Source organism: Mesoplodon mirus (assembly GCF_964341445.2).
Source record: "Mesoplodon mirus genome assembly, chromosome: 5".
Taxonomy (NCBI): Eukaryota; Metazoa; Chordata; class Mammalia; order Artiodactyla; family Ziphiidae; genus Mesoplodon; species Mesoplodon mirus.
Genome location: NC_138980.1, coordinates 13746258 through 13773509, shown reverse-complemented (window position 1 = coordinate 13773509; position 27252 = coordinate 13746258). Strand labels below are relative to the sequence as shown.

Sequence of the window (27252 nt, the reverse complement as noted above, 5' to 3'; positions counted from 1 at the left end):
ATCTCAGGTCTGTCTTTCTTTAAAGCCTTTGCAATTAATCAGAAAGATATACGGGCTCCCCTGAAGGCCAGCCTGCATGGTGTTTTGGCACTGGGCATGCTCCTACTCATGCCCACAAGGCACAGAGCCCCTTCCCACTTAGTCCCCATTATCCTGCTGCCCTGCCCACAGCTGAGAGGGCCCAGAAGCAACACTCGACTGAGGCAGTCTTCCATGGGCTGACTAGAAGCCCACGGGTAATCATATGGCTACCAGTGGGGGCACCCAAGCCTGGATAGTAGTAAATCAAACCCTTTTAGACAGTTCAAAAGCAGGACAACCAGGGAGAATGCAACGAACCCTGCCCTGAGTAGAAGCCATGAGCAGATAATTCTGTGAGGAAGCAAAAGCCATACTGCAAGAGAAGTCAGCTGCTGTGAGTAGGAAGAAGCTGGCAGAAAGGGAGCTTGGTACCCGAGGATACCCGAGGTTGGTACCCTGAGAACTGCTCCACATGAAGCTCACTGCAGCCACTGGACCAGGTTCCCAGTTTCCTACTTCTCTTCATGTAACAGAACAAATCCTCATTACTGGAGGCAACTGAGAGTTCCTATGTTTCGTGTCCTGAATAAACCTATGCACCCTATGCATCAGTCCTTGGACTGGATGCAGTAATGGAAGGTGCACACAGACTCCTGCAGAAGCTAGAGCAAGCCTGCCTGGGGGCACATTCCCACTCTGCTACTCTTCCTTGCTGTGGTCTTGAGCTTGTTGCTTTGCCTCTGGTACTCTTAGCTGCCCCATCGGTATGATGAGCCGTGTGTGAAGATGAAATGAGATGCAGTGCATGAAGCTGGTGGCCCAGGGCCTCAGTCCACAGGAGTCCTTAATAAATGTCAGTTGTGTGGTTATCATTATCCTGACTGCCCAGCCACCTTGTAGCTCTGCGGCAGGAGGATCCGAAGCTGAGAACACGCCAGTGTGACAACCAACCCATGCCCACAGGTTGTATGATGTGAATGAAAGAGGGAACTGGAGGTGGACATGCCCTTTCCAGTGAGAATGCCGAAGGTAGAGAGAGGGCCTCCCTGAATCCCATTCCCCTTTGGGCTGTGATTTATGGGATGTAGTTGATTCTACTGGTCAAAACTTGAAGATGGAGATAAAAGAGGTGGCCAGAAGAAGGGAGTCCTTATTCCTCCCCTAGAAGCAGTGAAAAAGCCATTCTCCCAGAGCCTTTAAGCTGCTTCCCTCACAACACACAAGGGCTCCACGCACCAAGAGGCTAGAGTGTATCAGAGGATTCCAGCTCAGGGTCAGGGCACGGCCCACCCCAAGTGCCCCCGACCCATCTTGAGTGATTCTGGATTCTAGTTAGGGGTGCAGCAGACTCCTGGGACTGGAATTCCAGGGCCAGCTGGACATCAGGATTAGATGTGCCCTGCTGGCTATAAAACCCATGGAGAGTCCTTCTTCTGGATGATACGTTTTGGAGGAGATGAGGTCTACAAAAAGGAAGTAGGCGGTACAAATTAATGTCGGTAGGAGAAAGGGGAAGCGGGCGTCAACGATTGTCGGCACACTGATGGAGCCGCCAGCAGGTTGCTGAGCACTGCCTTGCTCAACTTCCTAGGGTCAACTATTGTGACCCTACTCTGTGCCTAGTGTGTGCTGGAGACAATATTAGACCTTGAAATATGTCACCAGTAAGGTAGACAAGATCCAGCCCGGATGTGCCTCTTCTGTGAAATATTTTGGATATTCCCAGATCACAGGAATGTGAGAACAAAAATCATAGCTCACGTTATGAAATGCTTGCTAAACACTATTCTAACTACTTTATGCATATTATTTCATTTTGATCCTCACAAAAATCCTTTGTGATAGGTCTTATTAGTACCCCATTTTACAGCGAGAAAAACAGAGTCCAGAGTGGTTAAGTAACTTTACCAGAGGTAACGTAACTATAAGATGGTTCGAACCTAGGCAGTCATAAATCCTAACTTCTCTGTGCTCTGAACTCACTACAGTGGCTGCGGCGCTTGGTCCTATTTCCATGGGCATATTTACTGTCTCACCAGCAAGACTGTAAGCACCCTGCCTTCTGGGGCCATGGCGTAGATGGGCTCCGGATGCCCGGGACACTCAATATGTATGTGTTGATTGATTCCATTTAGAGAAGCTTCAGGGATGCGTATAAATCCCCAACGGCCACCACTTGCCCCCTGCCCAAAATGTTGAATTTCCAGATTGAGGTGCAGATGGAGGAGAGGGAAAGAGGCTCCTATAGGCATATTTTGTTCATTTACAATATTACAAAGAACTTGATCATTTAAAAATTAACCACGTCGCGTACATCAGATCTTACTGAACGTTGCATCTTACCAATAAGAAGAATGCTCTAACAGGAGGTATTTCTTGCAGTAGACATGTCACCACGTTTGCATACACAAACAGTACACAGCTGAGGAGACATTCGAATCTGCAAAACTCCATTCCCTCCTCCAACAAGCAGATAGATAAATTATATATGACTAATACATACATACATACGTGCACAAATAACAAGCGATAATTGGGAAATTATAAAAACAGAAAATCATAAAAATGTAAGTAATAGGTAGGGAAAGAAGGAAGGAAGAAAAGGAGACAAGAAAAGAAAGGAAGAAAGATGTTGTAACATACAGACTAACCAACATACGGAGTTCACCTCGTCCACGTGAATGAATGGAGCTTAGGATGCATATTTTTAGAGGAGAGAAAATGACATTCTGGGGAACAGTGATCTGGGCTCAACCATGGTGTATGTTCCGTTTGTCCAATTTATGTTGAAATCTTTCATTAACTAGCTGCATGACCTTGTGCAGGTTACCTCTTTGGGCCTCTTTAAGGCATCTGAGACAATAAATATGCAGTTTGCACATCTTTACAATGCACTTAATAATACAAGCCTCAGGGCTTCCCTGGTGGCGCAGTGGTTGAGAGTCCGCCTGCTGATGCAGGGGACGTGGGTTCGTGCCCCAGTCTGGGAAGATCCCACGTGCCGCGGAGCGGCTGGGCCCGTGAGCCATGGCCGCTGAGCCTGCGCGTCCGGAGCCTGTGCTCCGCAACGGGAGAGGCCACAACAGTGAGAGGCCCGCGTACCACAAAAAAAAAAAAAAAAAAAAAAAAAATACAAGCCTCACTATTTTACAGGATGAAGCAGTAGAGATGAAGAACATGGGCTCTGATTGCCTGACTTCTCTGTTCTTTTGCTAGTAATACAACACTGAGCAAGTTATTCATCTATTCTGTGCTTCAGTTTCCCCAGGTATAAAATGTGGATTATAACAGTTCTACATCATAAAGTTGCTGCAAAGATTAAATGAGCGAATACATGTAAAGTATTTACAATAGGGGTGGATCTAGGTGCGTAACACATGTTAGCTATCATAACACCACACAAGATGCAACAATCGTGAAAAAAATTTCAGGTCCTCTGTAAATGGAAGGGATCACTGTGGCCAGAAGATGAAGGAAGTCTACAACCTAAGCTATATGCCAGCAAGGAGAAAAACAGTCATCTTTTCTGGTCGACACTAGGCACATGCTTCTCTACTCCAAGGCTACATCTGTTGTCTGCAATGCTCCCATTCACTGAGCTCTTCCCAGGTACCAGCACTGGGCTAAGGAGTAACTCATTCTACCCTCACAAAAAAATACCACGAAATGGATATAATTCTCCCCATTTTGCAGATCAGAAAACCGAGGTTCCAAGAGGTTAAATGACTTCCCAAGAAAGAGAAGGTGGCAGAAACCCAGGCTGTGTTTCTGAGTCTAACTTATTTTAAATGTAAAGACTTTAAGTACTCAGCAGCTCCTTTAGAGATACAGATGTTTCTATTTAGGAGACAATTCCATTTTCTTAGGTCCCTTAGAAAATTATATTCTGATTTTGTAGGTCTAAAGAAACAAGGATTATTGCATCATCTCTAGGGGCCAGTCCCCCCACAAAAGACTAAAGTCTGTGGGATGTCAGGGAGGGACAGACCCTCAAAGCACTCCTACGTATTTTCTCCAGGATGACTGTCGGCAGCTCAGAAGGGGGGGTTGCCCTGGTCAGGGCTCCAGCCTCTCTGGGCTTCCATCCTCCTGACCCTGTATCAGTAGTAGATGTCTGTGCATTTATTTGCCTGCCCATCATCCATTTCTCCTTCTGGTAATAACTCTCAGATTTTCCTTTGAAGAATTACTCCCCCAGCCTTCCCCTTTGCTCCCAGACTTTGTGGTTTGGGTAGAACTAACCACAGCCTCCCCAGTTCCAAAGGTGGGTCACATGGCCCAAGCCTGAGGAAACAGCGTATTTCATTCTTCTGGCCACAGAGGTTATGGATGGGCATGTAGCTCAAGATTTGTCTGGGAAATTTTGCTGTACCTATTGAAGAAGAGGCTTTTTCTTTCTACTGGGGCTGCTAATCCAACAAGACATATTTCTGAAACTTCTATAGCCAGGTTTCCACTGCAAAGAGAGCATCTGCCTAAGAATGAAGCCAACAGAGGAAAGAGCAGAGGTAGAGATACAGATTCCCTACAACGCTGTTTGAGCACCTAGATACATCCATGCCTGCAGCCATAACTCTGGGCTCTTTCAGTTGTCTGAGCCAATACTTTCTGTTTAGGCAAAATTGAATTGAATTTCTTAAAAAAAAAAAACCCTAATCAATAAGTACCCATTGTTACCACAGGGGAAATGTAGCGGGGAGGGCTAAATCAGGAGCTTGGGATGAACAAACACACACACTACAATATATAAGATAGATAACCAACAAAGACCTACTGTATAGCTCAGGGAACTCTAGTCAATATTCTGTGATAACCTATATGAGAAAAGAGTCTAAAAAAGAATGAATATATGTGTATGTATAACTGAATCACTTTGCTGTACACCTGAAACTAACACAACATTGTAAATCAACTGTACTCCAATAAAATTAAGATATTTGTAAAAACTTTAAAAAATAAGTACCCATTGGATACACAGAGTTCATTACACATGTTTATGAATGTCAGGTTCTGTGCCAGGAGTTAGAAACACAGAGATAAATTGGACATAGTGCTTGCCTTCAGGAAGCCCATTCTCTAGTGGCAGAAACAGTCATATGAAGAGATAATTATAGTACAGTGGGGTAAGTGCTATAATATGGGTGTGTATGTAAACAAAGAGGAGGGAATATATTCTCCTACCATAAAGGAGTCCTAGAAGGATCCACAAAGAAGAAATTACATGGACAAGAATTTGAAGGATGCTTTCATGTTGAGTTTGGTCTAGAAAGGAGGAGAGTCATAGTTTATGCAAAGTCATGAGAAGTATGAAACAGCAGGCAATAGTGACTGTATCTGAAATGTAGGGTGAGTCGAAGATGACTCACCTGGGTGCTTCATGTAATTTGGCAAAACCCCAAGACATTACTGACCAGCTGGCAAACAGTGAAGGGATTCGCATGCAGTTTGGGAGCTGGCTTCTTCCAAACACAGGTGACTGGACATTGATGTGAGGTACAACCGACTACATAATTTGTTGAGTTCAGTGCACAGTGAAAATGCAAGTCTCCTAGTCCAAACATTATTAAGAATTCAAGATGGTGACCGCAGGATCCTTCAGAGTGCAAGGTCCTATACAACTACACAGGTTGCATACTCAGGAAGCCGGTCCTGACAGAAGGGCTAGGGAGATACCTGCCTCTCACCTATAACGTGGCCTGGCCTAATTCCCACCAATGCTTTAAGCATTGTAAAAGCCAGCCTCCCACCTGAGTGATGTGAACAGGGAGAATCAGGGCAATGTAAGCCCAAGCTAAGAATTCTTACATTTTTGTTGCTGTGCTGATTATCCACCTCCCACCATAAGCAACAATGTCCAGATAGCTATCTCTTTCTGCCTTGACAAGCCTCTCCTCCCCTTCACCAGCCCCTAAAGCTGGCCCCAAGAGCAAGTGTGTCTGTAAAGTCACTTGGCTAGGCACTTAGGCATCCCAGGAGTGGCAGAGCAGCTTTTCAGAGGACAGAAGAGTAAGGGATGGAGGCCATCTGGGACTCAAGTAAGATCCTAGGCATAGATGAGACAGAAATTCCCAGACTGTATCCAATGACAAACTTATTAATATTTATAGTTTTCCCTCTTTGCCTCCCACTAAAGAGGATCCCGCCTTTGCCTCTTCAACTTCTCTTCTTCTAACCTCTCAGGATATTTCTGTCTTTGCCAGTCAATTCTTGGCTCTTGTGATACAAAACAAGGACAATCGGTAGAGAGAGATAAAACTTCCAGCCAGTGTCAAGTGAAGGGGTTTCCATGGGAAGGACCTAAAACAAATACAAGAAGCCAAAGGAAAGTGAGAGAGAAAGGAAAGAAAGGAGCGTAGAAGACGCCAGGGTTTTTTTTTTTTGTTTGTTTGTTTTTTACGGTACGCGGGCCTCTCACTGTTGCGGCCTCTCCCGTTGCGGAGCACAGGCTCCGGACGCGCAGGCTCAGCGGCCATGGCTCACGGGCCCAGCCGCTCCGCGGCATGTGGGATCCTCCCGGACCGGGGCACGAATCCGCGTCCCCTGCATCGGTAGGCGGACTCTCAACCACTGCGCCACCAGGGAAGCCGAAGACCCCAGTTTTAAAGGAGTCTGTGGACAGGAATTGAGGATAAGGTTCTGAGCGAGACTTGGGTAAACCGTGGGATAGGAGAGATATTGAGAGATAGAAGAATGGAGAAAGGGAATATTAGATAATATTGCTGAGTGTTATGACTTGAACTTCATTTTGATGAAATGACATGATTTGAGAGAAAGCATTAAAGACTGAAATTGCTCACAGTTACTCTTATCTATTGTTGTACTGGGCCATGTGGTATGTGAGCTATACTTGGGTTACTCTGGTATTCTATGAGATGCTAATAAGTATTATATATACACACGGAGACATAAATATATTCACACCAAATGTTTCAATGGGCAAGTAAATCTGTGAAATGCTGTATCCTAAATCTTTCTCTTAGAGAATTCCATTAGCATACTAAAGGCTCTGAGAAGTCCTGCAGCACAGAAAGCTGTTCAAAGCTGTGTAATCCAGTGCTTCCTAAACTTATTCTACTGCATGTCACAGAATATATTTTATTGTTTTGAATAAATTTAAAATAATACAATTTTAATAAGACTGACCTTAAGCTCTCCTGTCTCAAGAGTTTAGGGAAGGCTTCATAGACAAAGTATATTTTAACTAGTATTTGAAGAATGGAGAAGGTAGGGAGTAGCCAGTTCAGTATATAAAAAGGAATAAATAATAGTAAATAAATAAACAGCTCAAGATCGGTAAGCAATTCCCTGGGGTTTAAATGTAGAAAGAAAGGATCTGTGGCACTTCGACTTATTTTCACCACGGAGAAACTATCCCCACCTTCTGTCTCTACCAGTGCACTGTAAAGTGAGTGCTGAGATGATGGGGCTGTTAGGAAGCAAGTGGCAGCTCACCTGTTCTGAACCATACTCATGGCCATCCAGTCTACAGGATACACATTTTTCCCAATGAGGTCCTTGAACATGATGAATGTCTCCATCAAGAAGTCCTGCAATAGTAAAGCAAAACACACCTGTCATTTTGCTTTATAGGAAATGACTGGAAGGGCCCAGATCTTGTTGGCTGTTCCATTTTTTTCTTTATTGTTTTTTGGAGGTGCAGAAAGGGAAGGGGTACAGCCTTTTATTAAGTAAATCCAATGAAACCAGTAGAGTGGATTTTTTAATGAAATCTTAATGGTTTGTTACTGGGAGACTGTTTCACAAATATAAGTGGAACGTGAACATGGAATGTGAAAACACTCTCAAAATAAAGCATTATTAGTTCCGTCTTTGGAAGTAAAGAAGTAAATGCATTCATTGATGTGGCAGTTTTATAATCATCTTTCCAAATATGTATTTGAGGAGGAAATAATCTACACTATATGAATGCATCTCAGGTCATTGAGCAAACAAACTATTATTAAAATGAACATCTAATTACTGTACTGTAAACACAGCTAATTCATATGTCATAGGCACATGAACAAGCAGCTTAGAGGAAACACGACAGGGATTCTCTCCCTCTCCTTTGAAGAGGTTCAAAGTGGACCTCAACATGCCCCATCAGATTTTTCAGTGGATCAAACTTGTTCTCTACCTTTGGAGAACACAAATTCAAGACGAATCTAGATAGCAAAGACCAGAACCACTGGCGCCCTCCTGAGCTAGAGGAAATGAAGGCATCCAGCCTATCTGCTTAAGGTAAAATTAAAATCCATAGGAAACCCGTTCAGAGTTCTTTCCTTAAGCCAGCGGTTTTTAGATTATTTTAATAGCAGAATTCTTTGTTCAGAGAAAATCTTACCTGGAACCTAATATATAAAATAGATAAAAGTAGAAAACAGCTCTGGTTGAAGTGTGCATGCATGCATGCATGCACGCCTGTGTGTGTGTGTGTTTATGGTAGAAGATAGTGAGGCTAGGAGAAATATAATTTGAAAATCACTGCTTTAAGCTAAATTGCAAAATTCTGGAAATGAGATTCGTTCCTTTCCAGCAATCATTGCTTCTAGGGAAAATTACCTCAATGCTTTAAGTCCCAGTTTCCGCATTCGCAGAATGGGGATAACATCTACCTCAAAGGGTTGATTAAGTGCACACTATCTATGAGATGCTCCACACAGAGTCTGGCCCACTGTAAGTGTTCACTAAGTGCTCGAGGATGACGATGGTGAGTATGATCGTTCATCCTTGACGTCACCTGGGGAGGTGTGGATATCGTCACAGGCACACTCCCTTCCTGTGGGAATGGAGAAGACAAGACCTCTGCCTCACAGATGGAAAGCATGGCTTCTGAATGAGAAGATGCAGCACGGTGTAAGGGCTGGAGCAGAGGTTCAAATCCTCTCTCTGCTACATACTGTTGTGTGGCCTTGAGCAAGTAGAATGTAGACTTGTAAAATGTGACTACTAACACCTATGCCATACCGTTGGAGGATTACACAAGAAGTGTATAATTTAATACATAACAATTCCCTTTCCTACCATCCTTCCCACCTTTCCTTCCACTGAGGATCAAAAATTAGGAATCCAGTCTTTCTATTTCCATGTCACATAACATAGAGAACGTGAGGGGGAGAAATCTTGGGTTGTTTAGGTTTCCTTTTGTTTCATTCTTTTGTATATCCAGAAAGAGGTTCCATTGCTTGCCAATCCTACTCCAGTTAGGAGACCTTCTCAAAGCTAAATGGATGAAGGAGCAGGACATTGGCTCCCTATTGATTCTTTTTGTGGGCCACTCTCTGAGGTTGGTCCAATTCTGGTGCCCTTGCTTCCTTCAAGGAGAGTTAAAAGTGAGCCCCTGGTAGCAGAACCCCTGAATCTGGCAATAGTAAGGAGACAATGACAAAGCTGACCATACTGAGGGCAAAGGGACGACTACACCCTGGGACAGCCCGGGCTGGGCTTTACGTTGATGATATCATCTGCTGCAGAGGTACGGGCCCACAGGCCACCCACCGCAGGGAGACAGTCCTAGCAAACGAGCCCTGAGAGGTTAGAAGAAGAAAGGGGCTCAGAGGCCAACTTTCTCTATGCATTCGTTATTATAATGTAATAATAGCTAACTTTTAGTGGACTCCTACAGTGTGAGAGCTACTGTGATCTCATTTAATCCCGTCACAGCCCTGTGACATGATATGATCCCTACTTTACAGATGGGTCAACGGAGGCTGAAGAAATGTTAAAGTTAACTTCCTCAGCTAGCTGGCGACAAACCCTGGATTCAAACCCAAGACCGTGTGACTCCAACACTCATGCTCTTAAGCCTCAAAATGTCCATGATTCATCAGCAAATACTGGTTTTAAGGCATATGTAGACTAGGCACTCAGGGCTCATGTATGACGTGGACAGAAGATGTGTCCCAGAAGTGATATTTACAAGCCTAAATGGGGGTGAGAAACAGGGAATCACACGAACATGCCTGCAAACTTAGACCCACACATACTCCAGGTGCACAGGAAGACCTTCGTGCCCTAAACTCTCAAGAATCTTTTGTGTAACGCATCTCCCCAACACTGCCCCAGAGCATCCTACAGACTCACCACAAGTTCAGAGCTCGTCTGGAATGTCTCAATATAGAAGGAATAGTGCTGGTCACCCATCTGGTTTAAGATGGCTGTCATACATGCCACAAAGTGACTCTGCAAGAAATAAAGAAAAATGCCATGAAACAGTGGAGAGAGGACCATGAATTTCATCTTCTTCAATTACTTGACTTCAGACCGGAAAACACCTCTCTATCCCAGGTGAGTATAAAAAGGTCCCCCAGGGATGGAGAATTTCTCCTTAGCAGATAAGCATGTGAAATTTCCCTAAGAGTAAATGTCTCCTTATGGCTCATTCATCAGCTCATTCATCCAAAAAGCATTTGCTGAACACCTATTACATGACTAGGACTATAACAGGAGCTCCAGATACAGACAATAAGGGCCCTATTCATTATCTCTCCAGCTGCTTGTGCACTGGGAAAAGAACACTGTATTAATGTCAGGAGATCCAGCGTGTATCAAGATTCTGGAGACAGTTTGATTTCCTGGTAAATAATTTTACATGTCTAATCTCCAACTGTTCCATCTGTAAAGTGGGACAATAATCCATCTGTATCTACCCTGAGAGGTGTATCAGAAGGATCAAATGGCTCCTATGGTGCCCTGAATACACTGAAGTTCCCTACAAGAGTATCAATTGTTGGACCATGAATCAGTCAGTGAGAAGCCAGCAGCTACCGGGGACAAGTACTTGCTAAGGGCCATGGACGATAAAAAAAATGAGAAGAGGTAGTCCTTGCTCTCAGGAGTTCATGATCTAGCTGGGAAAGCAAGATGAACAACCATGAGGAAAAAAGTAGAAGACTTTGATCAGTGAAGCAGATCCAGTGCCAGAGGGATTCCGACAAGAGGGAAATCAACGCAAGGACTTGGAGAGGAAGTGGGTCTGAAAGGATCCATGGGATCAGAGGAGCAAGAACCACATCCTTTCATGCACCAGAATACATCACCACACCCTTTTCTGCTTTTTCTCTCCCAGATTTTATAAGACTGTACCAGGGTGGCACTTTCTGTCAGGGCTAGTGTCTGAAAGCAGAATTTAGAGAGATCTACTCTGGGAACCTGGTAAAGGAAGTGCTGACCGTAAATCCACCCGCTGGGAGAAGCCACTCAAGAGTGTCTCCCACAAGACTCCACTGGGCTGCCATCTTAACCAAAGGAAGTCCCACTGTCAAGGGCAGGCCTGTGGAAGATGGGCAGCTTGGTGTGATGCAGGTGTCTCCAGGAAACCCCACTTCTAAAGGGTGTCAGACGTAACACACACCAGAGAGGTGGGCCTGGATGTGTTATGTTTGAACCAAGTATTATATTTGTATCACAAACTGCTGTCTTTGTTAAAAAAAAAAAAAAACCAAAAGACCAAAAAAAAATATAGTGTGAAAAAAAAAAAATCCTCCCAGATTACAGGGTTACAGTTCAGTGACAGTGGTGGAAGGAACAGCCTTGCTGTCCCCAGGAAGCTCCTTCTGCATTCCTCCACAGGAAGTCTTTTGGGTAATTGAATGTTCTTCAAGTTCACATCCCCAAAAGTAACTCCCAAAGATACAGATTCTCATTTGCTTCTAGGTTCTTTTCAATTAGGACGTTAGGGATAAAATGCTTTCTCAGTCAGCAGGACCAGCTGTGCAATTTGTGGGGCTCAGAACAAAATGAAAATTGAAGAGTCCTTGTAAAAATTCTTCAGATTTTCAAGGCAGCCACAGGATCCTTCTGAGCACCGGGCCAGGTCACACGCCTGGGAAGCCAGCTCTGTCTGCCAGTGACCACCACACGCATGCACCATAAATGTTCAGAAAACATGCAGAGCTGGCAGGGGGCACAAAACTGGGACTCTCAGGGGTAACGTCAATGACACTGTGTTGCTGGGGACCTGGAACCTCTATATGGGGGCCAACCGCCTTGGCCGCCCAGGGAGTCAAATCCTCTCTCCGGCTCATGCCCTCAGGGGGTGATGGTGAGTCTGTGAAATTATCTGTCCCTTTCAAACCAGACAGAATGCCACCATCACTGCTAATTTAACCAGGTCCCACTGAAACCAAGAAACAAGCGTATTATTTTTTATCCCTCCATCCAGGCTGGACGCAAGAGGGGAGAAATCTTCTGAGTTTGTGTGTGTGTGTGTGTGTGTGTGTGTGTGCGTGAAAGAGAGAGAGAGCACACACACACGCGTGTGTCTCCTGTACTCCCTCCATCTCTTCTGTGAGGGGCTTCCTCCAAGAATTCAGCCGGTGGCCACTAGAGGTCTTTCCTTTTCACATGGTAGCTGCCGTGCAGTTTTTTCGGCTTTTTATTTATTCCTACGTGAGCAGACCCACTACACTTCTTGCATATAAACAGTGAAAATTACAATATAAAGGACTTATTATTTCTTCTTTTGGAGTAATTCTGCTGCTGGCCAAAGCCTGGCTCATTTTGCAAAGAAAGGAAGGATATTCTCTGCAGGTAATTCCACTGCTTCAAAAGGTAAGAGATCTGGGTAGGTTTTATTTTTTGTGATCGATCATCCTCTCAGAGGAAAGGCTATCGTCTCTTGGACAACAGTTTACTTTTAAAGCTTTGGCTTAAATGAGTCCTGGGATTGTGAGCGTGTGTGTGTGTGTGTGTGTGTGTGTGTGTGTGTGTCTGTCTGTCTGTGTTGGAAAATCCACCATTGTCAGAACTGCAGGCTGCCCCAAACGCATAGATACAGATACGGAATGCTTGGTATTTCCAAAGGCTTGATTTGAATTTGAAGGGGGGAAAAGCAAACAACAAACCTCAAAGCTCAAGTTGCCTGGAAATTACCTTGAAAAGGCTGCATTGTCTTAAGCATTGTTTAGAGAAACTTCCATGCTTCATTTTAAATGAAAATAAAAGGGGAAGGGGATTTCAGTGCCCGTCTAGAGAGAGTGACCATTTTACGAAAGAAACCATTATCTTTTTATAAGGACTTGCTCAGGGTGTACAGTTCATCGATCAATCAAAATTACTTTTACCAGCTTGTTCATTTCTTCGTTCTAACTGCCCCACAGAAAAACCCAGCTGAGTGCCTTCCAGTACGATCTGTAGTGTGATGTGACTGAAGTTTGGACAAGTTACCTGCATTTGGCTGTTAATGAGAAATGACAGTGCTTTACTTCCCACTGAAAGCTTCCCTTTTTGTCTGCTATGGTGTCTAGCCCACTTTAGTATCAAATCTGTCAGAAATCGCACCAGTGTGACTGACTGATTTCTGAAATGGCATGATATACCAGCAGCAGGTTCGAATTCATTAAAGGCTCCTCTCTGTCATTTAAATTAAAACCCAAAAACCCCTCTCTGTCATGCAATGATAGAATGGTGGAATCACATTGTGTTTCTCTGACGTTTATCCCTTTTTCAGTAGCGTCCTCAGCACAGCAATCCACCTCTTTGCTTCCTGCCCCTTTTCCCTTTTACAAGTTTGAGACCTTCTACATCCACCACGTCTTAAGTGTTTAGAAAGAGCTGTAGGGATTGGGAGTGGGGGTGATGATCAGACTGCATTTGCCCTAGCAACTCAGACACTCCTGATGTTGACATTGCTCCAACTTTATGGTGTCGGACCCCAAGCTCCCAGCCCTGTCAGCAACACGGAAAAGCCTGAATACTGCATGGGGGACAGAGGGTTAGAGGGATCCCTTGCAATTCAGGCTAGTGAGAATGCCCTGCCTTCCATCCTTGGTGGAAATTTTGTGGTCAACATATATTTACTACCAAGGCGTGAGGCAGCCACTCATCCATACCCGAGCAGCATTCCAGGTGCCCAGAAAGGAAACTGCTCCTTAAAAGAGAATACCAGGGGGACCTGGATATTAAATTCCGGGGAGAAACTGTATCTGAGGCACTGTCACAAACCAGGCAGAGTCACCTCGGCTCCAGCCGGGGTGGTTTAAAATGTAGCTAATGAATCGCAGCATGAAGAGACATGGTTTGAAACTAGGTCAAACGTGTAAAAATAAATGCAGTCATTGCAGGCACTTGGCTGATGAGGGGCTACTTAACGCCTGGAGTGGCAGGGCTTATTTGCCATATAGAACCCTCTTCAGGGATCCGTGACAATCAATGGATCCAGACAATTCAGCCCGTCAGTATGTAGGGAGCTCTTGCACACCTGGGAGAGAGCTGAAGCTCCAAAGGAAAACAATCAGGGTCTCTTCACTGTGTGATGGCAAGAGAGGAAAAAGAGAAACCCACTATTGTGTCATTAATATTAATTAGCTGGGATACTGGGTGACTGCGATCAGGAGAGGAGCCCTCTCCAAATCAATCTACTCCTTTGCATAAAAAATCATCATCATGATGATCACCATCATCTTACTGATAAGGCCAATAGTTTTGGTGCACAACACTCGAACGTATCTATTTAACCACCTCTAAAGCAAACACCCCTACACACACGGTCAGGACCCTGCAGTGCTGAGTGAGCCGGAAAGAGGTGACCAGTTTGCCCTGCCTTGAAGAGCTAACCAAACAAGGGGAGAGGGGCATGGTTGCTGCAATGCGTCCCCCGGCTCACCTGAGATCAGTGGGAGTGATGAGATCGCAGAGGGAGGGAAAGAGCCGACTTCGGGAGCTTGCTACCTAAATGCCAGCATTACTATGCGATGCCAGCTGGTGACACGTTGCCATAGTAACTTCAAATAATGTGCTCGACCAAAATAAAATAAAATACAGAGAGCGCCAAGGAGAGGAGATGAGCGAGGAAACTTTGCATGCCGAGGGAGATGAGAAGTTTTATCTATGGGGCCATCCAATTCTTTTGAAGACTAAGAGTAGCCAAAGGCCACTCTCAGGTTGCTTTTCCATTCACCCCCATGTCTGCCATGCGGTTATATAACAGATTTTATTCCTGGACGGAATTGGTGCTGTCTTTGTGACAGATCCAGGACCGGAGGTAGGAGGCTATGGTGTGAGGAAATCAGGGACTCTAAAACCCGTTCATCTTAGAGCTTTGTCAGGAAGCTCAGAGTTGTAGTTTGCAGCAATCTTTGGGCAAAGTAGTGTGTGCGGTCTCTCAAGTTCTGGGCACTGTGCTGGGCGCCCGGGTGCAGCAGTGAGCCGGATGGATGAGGTTGTGCTCCAAAGAACGAACGTCAGGTGGAGACCTAGGAGCCAGACAGCCTGAGTTCAAATCTCAGCTCTACCTCTTACTAGGCATGTGGCCTTGGGCAGTGTCTTGTGCCCCAGAGTAAAAGGGAACGGAAATAGTTCTTACTGCGTACAGTTTTGGTGAGAATTAAATCAGTTTGTATACAGCACTTAGAACATAGAAAACCCTCAATATGACCGGCTATTAGTATTAGAGTTGCTGTTGCTGACTCTGGTCCAGAGAAACCATGCAGATTGGCTAACTGAAGTTCCTGACCTGGACAGAGGATATGATGACCCCACCTACCCCTGACCGTCTGTGGATGCATCAAGCACTCCCAATCACAGCTTTGGACAAAGAGCTAAGTGTCCTTTGACTCTGAACATGCCTCTGGTTAACAGCACGCCCCAAATAAAGCTGTTTAGTAAACCGCGTGTGTGCCTCTTCGAGCAGGGCATGTTGGGAGGTTTCTTTTATTTGGGGACAGTTGCTGGCAGGTAGGATGAATGACAACGGTGCCCAGATTGTTCAAAAGCCTGAAATGTAACTGTCATCATCGAAAGCTTAGTCTTCCAGCTGTTTGGCTTTAGGAAGTGCCTGTCTTTGTGTGCAGTGACATTCTTTGGTTACCCAGGGACCCTGCTGTATGACAGAGTAAACCAAGTCACCTTCCTTCAGGGAGACGATCCTTGATGGGCACAGATCCAGGGGTTTTGTGTAGCCTGATCCATGTCAAAGCATAACATCACAGGAAGACGGGAATGTGCCTCTTGGATGCTATGTACTCTGGATGCACCTAGACATGTTCCATCTGTACAACACAGCAACTCTTTAGAGTTAGCTGTGTGCACCGCTATCTGGAACTGTGGGCATTAATGATCAGCTCACCAGCATCACCAGGGCCAGAATCGCAGGCAAGGCGTCTCCTCAGAGAGCTATTCTCACTGTCAAAGAGCGGGGTGGGGGTGGGAGGGTGTGGTAACAAGGCTGCTTTGAACCCAGGCTGGAAGGGGAGACTAAAGTGGCCACACACTCTTCCTTTGAAACGAACACTTTCTGATCTTGGCTGGAGCCTGTGAATGTGGCTCTGTAGTGTGGGGTCGCTTTAAATCTTCCAAAGGACACAATGAGGTGTTTAATCGCAAAGGGATGTGAAAGGCAAGCAAATTCTGTTCAATCATTCCTTGTGCTTAGGACTCCACCTTTATCATCTCACTGAGTCCTCTCAACAACCTCATTAGGTCAACTTTATGCCCATTTCACGGATGAGGAAAGTGAGATGCATAGAGGTCACGAAGCTTGCCTAGACAGACATTTAGTATATGGTGGGGCAGCAATTAGAATCTGGGTCTTTCTGACTCGAAAACCTGTGTTCTTTTCAAAATCCATGATGTCTCTCATGTCAGTACTGTCAGCTCCACCTGGGCAGAGATTTTTGTCCTTTATTCATTGCTGTATCACCAGAATCTGGAATTGAACTTGCACATAGTATGAGCTCAATAAATATTTTTTAGATGACAGATTGAACTTCTTATAGTATTCCCCATCTTTAAAAGAATGTTACAGGGACTACTCCCCCAAACACTGAAAAGTTAGGGTCATGTGTAGAAAACCTTTGCCTTAGGAGAGGACAGAAATGAAAGAATTTTTGTTCTACTTCTGAGCTTACTCCAGCTAAAGTTACATTTGATCAAGCCAGAGTGAGATCATGCTTTCACACATGGCTTAATGTAACAAATATTTCTTGAGCACCTACTATGTTCCAGGCATGGTTCTAGGTGCTCTGGACAGTCATGAATGAGATTAACAAGGGATTTGTTCTTAAGGAACTCACACCCTCATTAGGGCCAGGGATGGGGAAACACCATAAGCAAGTGAATACATAAGTAAGATCATTTTAGGCAGTGATATCCGCTACTAGTGGAATAGTACAGAGCAATGAGGTTGAGATGGGAGGAGACCGATTTTCAATAGGGGAGACTGAGGTGGCCTCTTAGAGGGCTGATATTTGGGTGGAGATCTAATGGTGAGAGTTGGTCATGCAAAAATCTGGCAGAACAGCATTCCAGGGCAATTGAGTAGCAGATACAAAGGCCCTGAGGTCAGATGTGCTTGGAGTGCTGGAGGATCGAAAAGACGTACAAAATGAGGAAAAGCGCATATAAGATGAGGTCGGAGTGACAGGTTGGGACCAGATCCTGCAGGCCCTCGAAGGTCGGGGCAAGGGTTTAGGTTTACTTCCAAGTGCAAAGGGAGGCCATTAATTTGGGTTTTAAGAAGCTCGCTCTGGCTGCTGTGTGTTTCAAGAACCCCTCTTTAAAGAAGTGGTTTCCATGTCTTGCCACCCTTCTCCAAGACGCTACGCTGGAGTTGTTCCCAGGGTGGTGGGTGCGTGAAAAGTGCAACCATGTGCTCAGTGTTGACCCTTCCTGTTTGTGGCAGCGTCACCACTCCTCAGCAAGCTTTTCTCACTAACTGACCATTCTATAGCAGACTCTGACCCTCCTCCGGCAGGTGTGGACATGGACTCTAGTTTTACGTGGATCCCCCTTGTCTTCAAGTTCAGTGGTTTGTCTCCCTGTTGTTCAGAGCCGAATGAAGGGGAGGGAGCCTGCTACAGCGGCTCTCAGCCTCTGACTAAAGCCATTCGAGCCTGTGGGACTTGAGAAGGCTGCTTGCCAGGAGACGGGCTATCATTTAGGACACCCCAGTTTTTAACTGAACAGAAGATGATTTTGCTAAATGTTTCCAATTACATCTGGGGAGGTGTGGGTGGGGAAGTGCACAAATGAACACACACACCGATGGTGGTCTTCCTAGCTTTGCACCGAATGCCTCAGGAAGGGCTGTGCAGAAACGTTTGTTCAGAGTCCTGGAGAATACAGTATTGTCCTCGGCTCACGTATTCCTGAGAAAAATCAAAGCCAGGAGCATCACTAGGATGTGCGCTCTGCAGGAGTATCCTACACAGCCCCTCACCTTCTCCTGCAAACATTTTCATCCAGGTTGTATAAGACACCAAGGTCAACTTTCAACAGGAAAAAGTGTCACGAAAGGATATTATGACTCAGGAAGGAGGTAGCGTGGGCCGCAGGGTAACAATAATAACTGCCATTTAAAGGGCTAAGAGTGTGTCGTGCAATGTGCTAAACCCTCTGCTTATCCATCAATAAGGACGTTTTATAAGTTGTGGCCAAGCAAGGAAGCAGCTGGAGGAGAGAGAAGTTAGTATCAGTCGGACATTTATGTGTCGGACACCGTGCAGAAAAGTATGCCAATGGTCCCAACAGCTACCAGTTACTGAGCACTTACTATGGGCCAAGCACTGTGTAGGCTTCATCTCAATTAATCCTCCCAACAGTCAGTCGATGTTGGTAAACCACACGCACTTTACAGATGAGGAAATCAAGGAGCAGGGAGGTGACACGACTTGCCTAGCTCAGCTGGATTCCAGAATATTGTTTTGTAATCATGACATCATCTTACTGATATGAAAATTAAGCAATACCTCAAAGTATAATGAAGAAAGGAAAAGTGCATCATATTTCACTCCACCATGCCTCCTGCCTAACCTTGAATATTAAGAATATTCATTTTTCATTTCAATCTAATAAGCCTCTAGAATGTTAAGGACATTCTAGACATCTATTGTGCCTAAATAGAGATGGAAGGATGGACGGAGAGATGGAGAGATGGATGGATGGAGCTAGGTTGGCAGATTACATAGGTAGGTAGGTCAGGGTTGATACCTAGCTACGTAAATAAGACCAGCCCTCTTAATGACTATGCTCTGTGGCTTATGAGTCTCCATGATTTTAGGCTCAGCTGAGGATAACCCCTCCATTTTCTGCATTGCTTGGGGTTTTGAAGGCCAAGAAGGGTTAAGTGACGGACACCAACACCACATATTAGGAAATATATCTGGTTTTGCATAGAAGCAGTTTTCCTGGAAGGCACTGAGCAGGGCATACTAAGTACTGGGATCGAATCCCAGCTCTCTTCAATATGCTCTGGATCTTTGGACAAGTTACTTTACCTCTCTGAGCCTCAGTTCTCTGGTCTCTGAAATGGGGATAACAGTGGTGACTATAGGACTGTTGTAAGGACAAAGCAGAAGCTGGGTGCAGAGGGTCCCTGTAGAGCCTGGCAACACCACGGGCACTCAAAAAGCCTTCTGGCAATGCTCAGCCTCAGCTCTCTTTCCAGTTCACCAGGAACAGTTAGTTGATCAGCTGGGGAAGTGTGGAGTTAGCTTTTGGTTGACTCGTGAAGGATGATTTAAACCTCTCTGTGGACCTGGAGAGCTGCACTGCGGATAATGATTTATACAAGCTCTCCCGGCCCTTGGTTTCCCTTTACAGAGACTCCATGTTTCAAGAGGCGCGGGGGGGGGGCGGGTGGGGCAGGCAGATAAATATGTTCACAGACAGCCAGGCGGCCAGGTAAGAGAGAGTTTTCAGGAGGGATGATTATTTTGTGGATAAAAGGATGTCTTCAGTTGAGCCCTCCTGTTTCCTCCATGAGGACTGAAGACAAGTGAAGAAGAGTGAGGAAGGTCCCCCACATCGTGTTCTAAACTTCAAGCCTAACTCTTCAACCAGCCCTCTCCTAGCACCTCCTCCCACCGCCCCCAAATAGGTCTAGATGTCCCTGCTGCAAATGATCTGCTAATCCCAGCACACTCAGGTATGGGGTCTGGTAACAGCTTATCGGGTGTGTGTGGAGGTGGCCTCTTTGCAAGCTCTCTGCATTGCTCAACTCAGCAGGGCTTAACTGAAGCAATGACACACTGATGGTGTAACTCTCAGTCCACACTAGGGAAGGGTTTTCCCCCTTCCCAGACAATTCCTCACTCCCAATTAATCAACCAATTAGCAAATATTTACTCAGCACCTATTATGTGTAAGGAACTATATCAGATATGATCATGGTCCATACCTGCAAGTCTCAGACTCATAAGGAAGATTCTTCCCTTCCCTCCTCTTCCCTCCCCTCCCCTCCCCTCCCCTCCCCTCCCCTCCCCTTCCCTTCCCTCCTCTCCCCTCCCCTCCCCTCCCCTCCCCTTCCCTTCCCTCCTCTCCCCTCCCCTCCCCTCCCCTCCCCTCCCCTCCCCTTCCCTTTCTTCCCCTCCCCTCCCCTCCCCTCCCCTTCCCTTCCCTTTCTTCCCCTCCCCTCCCCTCCCCTCCCCTTCCCTTCCCTTTCTTCCCCTCCCCTCCCCTCCCCTTCCCTTCCCTTTCTTCCCCTCCCCTCCCCTCCCCTCCCCTTCCCTTCCCTTTCTTCCCCTCCCCTCCCCTCCCCTCCCCTTCCCTTCCCTTTCTTCCCCTCCCCTCCCCTTCCCTTCCCTCCCCTCCCCTCCCCTCCCCTCCCCTCCCCTCCCCTTCCCTTTCTTCCCCTCCCCTCCCCTCCCCTCCCCTCCCCTTCCCTCCCTCTCTCTCTCAATACTCTCAATACAGTAGTTCTAATCTGGAGGCAATTTTCTCCCCCAGAGGGTATTTAACAATGTCTGGAAACTGGAAACATTTCTGTCTGTCACATACAGGGAGAGGGGGAGGCTGACATCTATTGGGTAGAGGCTAGAAATGCTGCTAAACATCCTGTAATTCACAGTTCAGCCTAACAGCAAAGAATGATCCAGGCCAAAACGTCACTAGTGCTGAAGTGAGAAACTCGCATCGTAGAGAGATATATACCTTATGATGCTGAATGACGGGTGCAACATGAATGTTATAGTTTCCTCTAGGCTTTTAAGAAGTGGGAATGACCTCTGTAGTTAGGAATGTTCAGGGGAAATTTCATGGAGCATGTGGGATTTGAGGAATGAGAAGAGTGAAAGAGATTAAGCTAAGAGTGGGAAAGGACATCTATAATAGGAAAAACATTTCATTTTATAATCTGATTGATTGGTAGTAACTGCCGAAAGAGCTGTGTGGGGAATGATTGCCAAGTCCTACCTCAGCAGGAAAGAGTGTGGCAATCAATTAGTGATGTCTGCTACAGGCAAGGGAGAGAGGGATAATACATGTGCTGAGAAATTCCTGTCCCACTTTTATATGGAACACAGTGAGGAAAGAAGCAGAGGTGAAAATGAGCAAAGTGTTTTGGTACAACAGAGGTTCACAGAGGGAGATCACAAGAGATATTTGGAGGCGCAGACGGAAGGACCTTGAATGCCAGGCTGAGGGCTTTGAATCTCAATCTGTTGATAATTGGATGTCATGCAGGCATCTGCCTACCGGGTTGCCTTCAGGCCAGCTCTGTTGACAAGGTCTTGGGAACTAAAGAAAGCTACCCAAAGTCCTTGCTCTTCATTTCTATAAAGGGAGTACTATTTCATCTGTTAACAGTAAAAACTGGCAGAATTATCATGCTCTGGCTTTTATGAAGCTGATCCCAGTGATGAAAAAAATCCTATGAAGCTGAACTCAGAGATAAGTGTTTGAAAAGCTGACTCCAAGGGTCCACATTAACGAGCTCCTGTAAAGCCCTTTGGGATAAAGAAGTCCTTCTGATGTCATTCACGCAGAAAACAAAACAAAACAAAAAACCCTCGAGGAGGAGGGGAGAGAAGGGAGTACAAGTCCATTATTCCATTGCTGGGGCTCACGTTCCAGCTGACCCCTGACGAGGACACTGCACTGCCTACTGATCTTGGGCTTCCTGTCAGCCCCCAGCTCCCTGCCTGGCTGGCTCCTTCTTAGGCAGTTTCCTCTCTGTCCTGGGAATGATACCTCATTGATTTATTGGTTTGCAATTTTCCAAATGACATCACACTTTTTTTTTTTTCATTCTTTCCCTCTGCTCACCTCCCTCCTCTTAAATTCCCATTTGTCCCACTTCCACTTCCCTGTCCTTTGGAATGGTAACAACTTCCAATTACCATCCTCTGCAGTCTGCATTAGCTGCCTGCAGACTCCCTCTCCCTGCCATCATTAATACAGGTGACACTGCAGCTTGGCGTGAATGCAGGTCCTCCCCCACATGCCCCACTGTCCTCTCTCTGGGAGCAGGAGGCTCCCTGGCCAGAGAGCCCCCTGCCTTTGACACTTTCGTCCTGCACAGTTCCCATCCCTATGTTCTGATCCACAGTCAGCTAAAGAAAAATCAAGTGACACAATGAAAAATGCCATCCAGAGAGCTGTTCTGGTGGCACCCAGGTATCAGATCAACCTACTACAGCTCCATATCTACTAATTCCATCTAGAAAAGAAAAAAGATGTCACAGTTGTCTGGACTGATTTGTTCTTAAAAACCCCTGCTGACTTCTTCACCCTGGCAGGCCTGGAGAAATCCTAGTAAAAGTCTAACTGAAGTTAAAGCTTAGAATTAGACAGTTGATGGGGGAGGGTGATCCTTGGGAGTCCTTGCAAGACAGCTTCCTTGCAGCACAAATGGGGAAGCCATGGACCAGAGAGGTTAGGTGGTTTCCCCAGGGCCACACAGCCTCTGGAAGCGGCAGAGCTGGTTCTGACCACAGTGCTGAATCAACTGTACCATCATCTACCATCTCCAAACACTGGCCCCTGAACCTCCAAGCTCCCCAAAAGCAAAACGACTGTTCTTTCCCACTCTTATCTCAGCCAGAGGGTTGCCCTGATCCCAGAAAAATAGACCTCAACTAAGGATGATGTTTGAGATGTGCATTCTCCTTTAACTTCCTCACCACATAGGTTTCTAGATTTGGGAAAGAACAAGCCACTGAGCACTAATTTCACCTTTCAAAAAAATTGAATGGGTGTCTCTATTACCACTATTCATCCGTGCTTTGATCTATTACATTCTGTGCCCAGCATCCAAATATGGTTAAGAACATCAAATTAAAAACCAAAAGACTGATCACTGAAGTCACTCTGTGTAATGAAAATTGTCTGAATGTGCATTTACGGGGCCTCAGGGCAGGAGCAGGGTGGGATATGGGGGCTTTGCTTATGTCACTTTGCCCAAAGATCCTCAAACCCGCAGCCCACAGGCCTCATGTAGTTCACAGAAATGCTTTGTTTCATCGGAACAGTGTTTTAAGAACAATTGACATTTTTGTCAACATTTTAAAACTAGAAGCCATTGCATCAATTTTGGAGTTTCAGCTTCTCTGGGGTATTCGGCAGAGTCAGAGATAACCATTCTGCATTTTGCACTCCCCTATGGCAGCACTGGGAGCTGCCTCCTGAAGTAGGTAGGGGCTTGGGTGGGGGGTAGGCACGCATTTTCCAAGTAGCCAGAGCCTGGCCTCATCCAAGAGTGATCAACTTGTCCTGGTCTGCCTGGGACTTTACCAGTTTTAGCACGGAAAATCCTGTGTCCCAGGAAACCCCTCAATCCCTGGCAAACACCCTACGTAGTTCTTCTTTTATGTCCCTGGTTGGTTCCTGTGGGCACCTGCAGGTAAGGCCTCTTCCTCACTGCTTCCTTCATGCCCACATGCCTCCCGAGAATGACATTCAAGGCTTCTCGCCATGTCAATCCTGTTTCTCTCCCAGCCCCCTCTTCCCACCTACATGCTATCTACTCTAGACTTCTCTTCACTCCCTTGGCATTTGCACAAGCCAAAGATGCCTTCTTTTACACAACATGAAGTCTAATTCATTTTTAAAGACGCATGCAGGTGCCATCCCCTCTTCCAGGAAGGCTTCTCTGATTTTGCCTGATGCTCTTCTGTCCAGACAGAGCTAGGCACTCCCTCCCTCCCTCTGCTCCAGTGACACTCAAATCTTTCTCCTTTCATTGTCCTCATCACCATTAATACAGCATCAAGTGAGTAGACCCTGGGGGTGGCCTTCCTAAGGACTCAGAGAGAATCAGAATTGTGATAAAATCAAAAAACATAAAAATTGTGAAACTTAATTTGAAGTCCCAGTCTCTCTGTGGTTGTGAGTTTTGCACAAGTCACCAAAATGAAAACTGAAAACCATCCCATAAGTATCTGCACCTACTCCATGGCGATACTTAGCATTCCAAAGTCTAAGAACATCTGGGTCTCCTGAACATTGACATCCAACTCTCCTTCTGCCTGTAACATGGAATTGTAATCACATGCCCTGGCGTCTGTGTTCTCCACTAGCCCTGGAGACACTCAAAGGCAGCGACTTTCTTCCACATCCTGTATCCTCTCTACCTGGCACATGGAAATTGCTCAGTTAAAGGCTTCCCAAATGGGTGAGTGAGTGAGTGAGTGGACTCCCATCGAGGAGACCAGGAGGACTGTCCCACTTGCCGTGATTTTAAAGAAAAAAGGTCTCCTTAGCTGTCCCAGTGCCCAGAGGGCCCCTGTTATGTTAGCTGATCACCCTGAGCCATATTACAAGCTAGACCAACCAGTCTATGATTGGGGTCAAGCTGTCATTCTTCTGGTCATTTCTCATAAGATCATAAGATTACAAGGTGTTGACAGCTTTAGGGTCTTTTCTGATAAATAAAGAGAATGCCAGCCCTCTAGCTTTGTACTGAGCATTTCCCCTGGGACACTCTGTAGGCAGCTTGTAATAAACATGCCAACACCACCTTTCCCCACTCAGACCCCTCTTTCTCCTCCCCGTGCGCTCCTTCTCCGAGCCACCCGCTACCTCAACACAACACTCCAGCCCCCCACCCCCCAAGCCCCAGGCCGACTCCATGAGTCACCGAGCCCTGGAGATTAGACATTTGTCTTGAACGTGTTCATTCCTCTGCCCCTGGTCTCACCACCCGTACTGAAGCTACCGTCTTCACTACCTGGATTACTGCTGCAGCCTGCTAAGGGGTCCCCTGCCTCCAGCGCTGCCCCCTTTAATCTCCATGTTGCAGTCAGAGTGTGAGCTTACTGAAATGGAAATGAGACCAACTCTCACTCCTGCTTAAAATCTTCAGCAGATCCTACTGACTCTTGGAATAAAAAAATCCACCTCTTAGTACAGGGCATGATTCCCTGCAGGCCCCTTTTCAACTTCCTTTCTTCCCCGCTTCCCACTCGCTCCTTTAAACTCTACCATCAGGCCACACAGAATTGGTCCTGATTCCAGCCTCAGCATGCGCGTGCGTGTGCCCCCACACACATACACACGTACCTTTAAACAATTTGCCTCATCATCTCTACTGAACTTCAGGTCTCATATTTGAAATCACTTCCCCCAGAAAGGCTTTTGGGATTCTCTCCACCCCCAGCTGGGTTGGAGGTCCCTCTCTGAGCTCTCATGCCCCTGGAATCATCACTCTGATGGCATGGTTTTCGGGAGCTCTCTCCTCATCTGTCTACCTCCGCTGTAAGACTGTGAAGTCAGAGACTGGGTTAGGGTCCTACTTTCTTCTTATCTCTTCATCTGCAATATAGTGCCTGGTACATACAGGTAACCAAGAGATATCTGCTCAATGAATGGATATGTGGTCTCAGATGGAAGAGTAAATGAGATGCAGATTGGGAAGGTACCTAAATGGTGTGTGCTAATTTAGGTCTGCTCTGAGGGGACACACAGATTGGTAAAAGGCTCTCTTCGAATCAAATGGGAGTTGGACTAAAGTCTTGTCTGTCATGGAACATAGTTTCCTCGTTGTGTGATGGCTTGAGCCTGAGTTGGAAGATTTTGGAGTCCTGGCTCTTCTTTCTGGCCTCATGTCCACAGACATAGTAGGAAACAACACTGGGCCCAGCGTTAGGAGACCTTGGTCTCAGGTCCAGTCCTGTCATTTGCTTCCTGTGTGCCCCAGGGCAGGTTTCTTTCCCTCTCTCAGGTCTTCATCTACAAAACAAGACTAAGGAACCAGCTCCTTCTACTCTGCATGCGGTGGTGACTTAGAGTGAGCCACAGCTGAATTTACATCCTGGCTCCCCAATTCCTAGCTGTGTAGGCCTCTAAGTAATGCTGACTTCTCAGAGTGTTATGTAGATTAAGTGTAATTACATTCCTTAAGTGGGTATTGCAGTACTGCTCACAGCGTAAGTGCTCAATAAATGATTACAATTAAGAGTACAGGCATCCTCATATGGCTAATTTATCAATGGTTACAAGGTAAAGCTACACAGAAACAGCTAAGATTTGGCTCTTCAATTCTAAGTCATGTAACACTCCCTCCCCCACAGCCCCCCATAAAGTGCCGATTGTACATATTTACAGCCCCTATATCTTTCAGACGAAGCATCCAACAAAACTGACATTATGTCACAATTAAGACAATAAATGCTTACTACATTGAATCAAGCCACAGTTACACCCATACCATAATAGGATTATATACTTCATTTTGGAATTTGAAAGCCCTTACAACTTCAAAACACGATCTGTCACATGTTATCATTTAAAGATTGGTAGGATATTGTAAAGGAAAACTTCCCTGCCCTTGTGATGTCAGATGAGGTTCCCCTGAGGGCTCCCAGGTCTTACTCGAGTCTCCAAGGTTCTGGCTGGTAGAGGGGCATGAAGATGGCCTTCCAATGAATACCCTGTGTTCCTGGAATCCTCCTCTGGCACAGGAAACATGTAGGTTGTCGCCTTTGCAGCTGGTTAGAACAAGGGGGCACATGGAAAGTGGGAGCCAAGAGGCCTGAACTCTAGTCCTAATTTTGCCATCAATGAGTCTGGTGATCTTGGATGAATCTCTTAACCTCTATGGGCCTCAATTTCTCATCTGTAAAATAATGAGGCCTATAGCTCTAAATTCTGAAAGTCTATGATTGGTACCTGAAATTAGAGAGATTGCAAAATTAAGCCCCTTCCTTTCTTATTCCTCGGATGACGTTTTGGCCTGGAAGTTGTGGTTCCCAAACTTCACTGCACATTAGAATTACCTGCTATCTACTTCCCCACACCTTAGGATTTTTAACGTTCCTTGGGCAAATCCAAATGTGCAGTTAACTTTGGGAACGACTGCTCTTAGGGAGCCAGTGTAGCTCAAAAGACAAACATGAGGCAGGCCACCCCGACTGCAGGCTGGCCAGCTGTCGTAAACAACTACTCAACTCCTGTGAACCTACGTTTCCTCATTTCTAAACTCACAAGGGTTTTACAAGCAATACGAGATAATGCATGGGCACCTAGCGCCTTGCTGCTCAAAGGGTGGTCCATAGGCCAGCAGCATCATGGTCACCT

General features: G+C 45.9%; 1 protein-coding gene across 1 annotated transcript in view; it reads right to left on the bottom strand.

Moving 5' to 3' along the window:
* DOCK2 (dedicator of cytokinesis 2) overlaps positions 1 to 27252 on the bottom strand; it is a 417518-nt gene that overhangs the window by 89544 nt on the left and 300722 nt on the right. Inside the window, exons 28-29 of the mRNA XM_082621317.1 lie at positions 10105 to 10203; positions 7474 to 7568 (exon numbers count right to left, since the gene is read on the bottom strand). Of these exons, the coding sequence (XP_082477443.1) occupies positions 7474 to 7568; positions 10105 to 10203 (194 nt within the window). The remainder of the gene's footprint in view (positions 1 to 7473; positions 7569 to 10104; positions 10204 to 27252) is intronic.